Source organism: Arachis ipaensis, chromosome B05, assembly GCF_000816755.2.
Source record: "Arachis ipaensis cultivar K30076 chromosome B05, Araip1.1, whole genome shotgun sequence".
NCBI classification, from domain to species: Eukaryota; Viridiplantae; Streptophyta; class Magnoliopsida; order Fabales; family Fabaceae; genus Arachis; species Arachis ipaensis.
Window position 1 is genome coordinate 43,068,924 of NC_029789.2, and position 5,485 is coordinate 43,074,408.

Here is a 5,485-nt window from a genome sequence, read left to right on the forward strand (position 1 = left end):
GTAGGGGTCGTAGGGGTCTTCGGGGTAGACGAGTTGATCATCGTGAAACTTTAGACATTAGTGGGAGTCTCCATCATGTTGATCTGAATGTTGCTGAGGAAGCTGATGAAGAGGTGTAGGAGGAAGAGGATGATGAAGATGATGCTGAGGGGGGATGACGTTGACGATAAGAATGATGATGATGAGCCTACTATGGGCAATGTATTGGCTATTGTCACTTAAAACATGAATTGTTGTTGCTGCTGCTAGATTAGTTTGAATTTATTATTGTTGTTGTTATTTACTCACACTATAGTGTATATTGTTGGATTTATTATTGTTGTTGTTATTGACTCGAGACTCAAGTGTACATATTGTTGGCAGTAATTGATCCTTTAATCAATGGTATGATATTGAGTCATGGAAATAAAAATAATAAATAAAAATGACTAGGAGATTGAATTAGACATCGGGGGGACTTGAAAAAGAGTGAATTATGAACCATCAAAATAAAAAAATGGAGGACATCAGAATCTATCACATCCAAAAACTGAAAGTCACTTATTCACGTTTCTAACTAAAATACTATTTTCTTCGGGTACTAGTTAGGTACTATTTACCTGACAATCCATCCCTTCAAGTTCATGATAACAAGATATGAAGAGAGAATATAACTATATCCCAAAAGAAACACAACTAAAGTAGTTCTGCATAATAGAAGCATACCCTACCTATAAAGAATGTACACAATGATCCAGGCGGTGAATACCAACTATTATTTCCTAACTGAAGGCTGAAGTCCCACTACAGATAATTGATGAGTCTCAACTTGCCGCACCAAAAAGACCCCAGTCGTAAACCTTAAAGCTTGTTACAGCTAGTCTGAATACCTCCTCCATGGGAATACATCCAGTTTGTTCAGCTGGAACAGCCATGCCAGCACCAACTGTGCCTGCGCTTTCGTTAAATGGGCTGGAGGCAGAAAATAGAACTAAATAAGTGTCTTGCATAGTCATAGTTTCCACAAAATCAGTGCAATACAAAATTTATATGTTAATAATTTTCTAGTTTGCATTATAGTCTTAGTTCTAATGTTACTAAACTAAAAATGAATAAATTTCACTTTAACTAGATACAGAGCTAAAATGCTAATATACAGTAGAATTTTCCTAAGTGCTTATTGCTGTTAAAAGCATATTCCACATACTTTATAAGAATTGGCTTATATGCAGTGACAAGTACATCAGTATCAACTCCTTTAAGACGCAAATTTGCCAAATAAACCTGGGATAAAAAAAAGGAAAGGGATGATCCCAAGACCAATCAATGTAACAAAAATGTCAAGCAACTGTGCATAAAAAGTTTAAAACGTGCCATTTGAAAACATAACTTACTTTAATGATATTTTGTGCTTCCCTTCCTTGTCGTCCTTTAGAAATTGCCTATCATTAACTTTAGTGTAAGTAAGTATGAAGTAAAAATGAATACCATGGAGCACACTAATAGGTAATGAAAAAGGAGAGCCTGGGGGGGGGGATGGTTTAAGTCAAGGGGGAGCTGAGAAGTATAAGAACAATTTCAGAATATTATAATACTAAAAAAAATTTCTATTGTTCCTTAATCTATGAATATAATGGTTAGGAATATCCAAAAGATCCTCTGCCTTGATCTCCCAATTTCTCAAATTTTTTACTTCTCAGCTCTCATATTCTATCTCTCAAATTCTATACTAACTCTATAATGCATATCCGAGGCCCTAGTCATAGGTTTAACACTTGGTAGAACCTAATAAGGCATCTAACATTCACAGATTAAAATCAACAATAGAAATAGACCGACCAAAAAGCAATTGTCACTCCCACAAAGAGAAGCCCAACACCTTGACAATACATGAATCCATAAAACAAATTTATAAGCTTAGATTTTAACAGCAATTGGGAACAAAAACAAAGTGATCAACATACATGCAAGCAATTACGCCAATGTTGTAGAAGTAGACGAAGCTAAAAAGCATGCGTAAGCAGTAAATAAGTCCCCACTCCCATAGGGTCATAGCATCAACATACAGGACATGATATCACAACTAATTCTAAAGAAATAGACAAAGAAACATGCTCATAATACTACAAAACTTTAAAAGTTTGTTTGACTGGGGTTGAACAATTGAATGGATGGATTGCCACCAAGATGCTAAAATTTAAATGGGAGACACAATTTATCTCAAAAATGAGATAGAACAAGGCTGGAGCCTATAATTACTCAGGTAATCAAATAATATTTAGATTACAAAATACTAAATCGGTGGTTAATTTGATTAAATTTTGCAGTCATAACACTACATTTTCTCTTCAATATTTGGGAATGCCTAATACTAGCTCAATTAAATATATTATGTGCATTAATTCTTAGGCAATGACCAGGAAATGATTGAGTGAACACAGTTAAATTAAAAACAAGATAGAAACTTTACCATTTGCCCTATTGCAGATGTTACAATAGCAGGTGTGTTATTGTACATCAAACCCGGTGCTTCAAGGACTCCAGACTGTTCGATAACCTAAAATAATTTCAGGAGAAGTATGATCAAAGGATACAACAAACTTCTGCAATGAATATTACATTTAATGAACTAAGATAAAGGGAAGCCATTTTCTCTGATTGTGTTAGAAGATAATAAAAGGATCTACATATGGTGTTTATTGATTTGGAAAAAGCGTATGATAGGGTACCAAGGGAGGTCTTATGGAAGGTTTTAGAAAATAGGAGGGTAAGGATCACATATATTCGTGCAATTAAAGACATGTATGATGGGGCCACAACTAGTGTGAAGACTCAAGGTGGTGTGACAAAGGAATTTCCTATTGGTATAGGATTACACCAGGGATCATCCTTAAGTCCATACATTTTCAGATTAGTCTTGGAAGTACTCACAGAGCACATCCAAGAGCCTGTGCCATGGTGCATACTTTTTGCCGATGATATCGTCCTTATGGGAGAGTTAAGGGAAGACCTAAATAAGAAGTTGGAGTTATGGAGAGAAGCTTTAGAAGTGTATGGTCTGCGCATAAGTCGTAGCAAGACGGAATATATGGAATGTAAGTTCAGTCCGAAAAGGGAAAACCCTAATATAGAGGTGAAGATTGGAGAAAACACCCTACGAAAAATTAAAAGTTTTAGGTATCTTGGGTGCATCATACAGGATAATGAAGAGATTGAACAAGATGTAAATCATAGGATCCAAGCAGGGTGGTCGAAATGGCGGAGTGCATCTGGTTTTATATGCGACAAAAAAGTGCCTTTAAAACATAAAGGTAAATTCTATCGCACCGCTATAAGACCGGCTATGCTTTATAGTATGGAGTGTTGGGCAGCTAAAGGGGAGCACGAACATAAGCTGAGTGTGGCAGAGATGAAGATGTTGAGATGGATGAGTGGTCATACGCGATTGGATAAAATAAGGAATGAAGATATAAGGGAGAGAGTTGGAGTAGTACCCATTGTGGAAAAGATGGTTGAATCGCGTCTTAGGTGGTTTGGACATGTAAGAAGAAGACCGATAGAACATCCAGTCAGGAGGGTGGATGAGATGGAAGATGGACAAGGGGCGAAAGGCAGAGGAAGACCTAAGAAGACCATCCATGAGGTGGTCAAACGAGATCTACATGTAAATGGTCTCTCTGTAGACATGACACATGATAGAACACAATGGCGTCATTTGATTCATGTAGCCGACCCCACTTAGTGGGACAAGACTTTGTTGTTGTTGTTGTTGTTGTTGTTTGTGTTGGAAGATAATACTTGCAGACACACACACAGTAATTAAAGAAGCAGAGTTATAGCTCCATTAAATCATACCAATCACACATTGAAAGAATAAAAAGAGCAAATGCAACGTTATAGTAACTAGTAAGCAGAAATAAGTAATGGAATCCGCTAATCAGTGGCAATTAAATCTCCCAATACACAAAGAAAAAGATTTAGATGACATCAAAAATCATAACACTCAATATCTGACAATCCATGTCAATTATAGAGTTTAAGTTAAGCAACTAAGCCAGCTAAGCACTCTCTGATGACTCCAATAGTATGGAAAAACAATAAAGAAAAATTCACAACATATTCAAATTCCCAGCACCATCCACACACTTGAATAATGCACTTTACATGCATAGGTGATGACAAGTCATCCTAGCCTATTTTAACTAGTCTTTTCCTTTTGTTTTCATTAGAATTATGCACTTTCTTGAACCATAAGCAAGCTAATTGAGTAGATTTTAATGTTTCCCTTGATTGAATCAACATGTATGAATTCATGCCATTTCATGAGGTTTTATGCTATAATTGTTGCATATTATGATAGAATGGATATCTCATGATTATGAGCATAGCTTTGATGTGTTTGGTTGATTAATGATAGGTGAAGAAAGCTTGGAGAAAGGTTGAAGCAAGAAGGAATAACTAGGAGTAAAGAGAAGACAAGGGAATAAATGAAAATGAACCAAGAAGCAAAAAGTTGGACCTAAAGTTAGCCTTAAACTTTTGCACAAACTTTTGGGTGAAAAGTTAGCCCCAACGTTAGCCCCCTAACTTGGAGGCTAACGTTAGAACTTGAAAATCACTCCCTGGGTACCAAAAGTTTGCGCCAACGTTAGCCCCTAACTTGGAGGCTAACGTTGGCACATGAATTCACCCCTGGGCACCAAAAGTTTGTGCCAACGTTAGCCCCCTAACTTTGAGGCTAACGTAAGGCCCAACTCAAAGCTTGAAGATCATTTTTGGAAAGTGTATAAATAGGATAGAATTCAAGTTCTTTGGGAGCTTTTCTTTTAGAGAGCTTTCCTTTGGAATTTTCATAATAGTTTTCGGAGAGCTTTGGATATTGAGTGATCTTTAATTTCTTTGTCTTGGAAGGAGAATTCACTTCTCTTCCTCTCAGTTTTATTACTTTCAATTTCAATTACAATTGTCTTGGATTTTGGGTTGGAGAATTGAAGAAATTTTGTTTCAATCTCAACCTTGGATCTCACTGCTTTATTTACTGCTTGATTGGATTTCAATTTCTGTTAATTGCTCTTCATCCACTTTCTTTGAATTTCAATTACAATTTCTTGTTGGATCTAGGAAGGCATTGAGATCTAGACTTGGTTTTCTAGTCTCTGGGTCCTGAGATCTGATTTCACATTTCAATTCTATGTTTATTGCTTTATATGTTCATTTACTTTTCTGTTTCGGATCCGATTCAATTCCAATTCCCTTTTACTCTTCTGTTTAATGCAATTTAACTTTTCCTTGTTTAAATCCAAGCCCCAATCCCCTTTACATTTCAAGCCATTTATATTACTTGCAATTTAAGATTCTGCAATTTACATCTCTTGCAATCTAAGTTTCCGCAATTTATGTTACTTGCACTTTAAGATTCAGCAATTTAATTCTCGTCCTCTTTAATTTCATGTCAATCACCCGTTCCCTTTACTTTCCTTGCAATTTAATTTCTACAAATCACAAA

At 36.0% G+C, this 5,485-nt stretch overlaps 1 protein-coding gene across 4 annotated transcripts in view; it reads right to left on the reverse strand.

The window, feature by feature from the left end:
* LOC107643573 (ran guanine nucleotide release factor-like) overlaps positions 455-5,485 on the reverse strand; it is an 8,799-nt gene continuing 3,768 nt past the window's right edge. For all 4 annotated transcript variants that reach the window (XM_021123703.1, XM_021123701.1, XM_016347256.2 and 1 more), the window contains 4 exons: positions 2,450-2,536; positions 1,374-1,421; positions 1,187-1,263; positions 455-951 (listed from right to left, as the gene is read on the reverse strand). In XM_021123703.1, the coding sequence (XP_020979362.1) occupies positions 804-951; positions 1,187-1,263; positions 1,374-1,421; positions 2,450-2,536 (360 nt within the window). In that variant the 3' untranslated portion in view covers positions 455-803. The remainder of the gene's footprint in view (positions 952-1,186; positions 1,264-1,373; positions 1,422-2,449; positions 2,537-5,485) is intronic.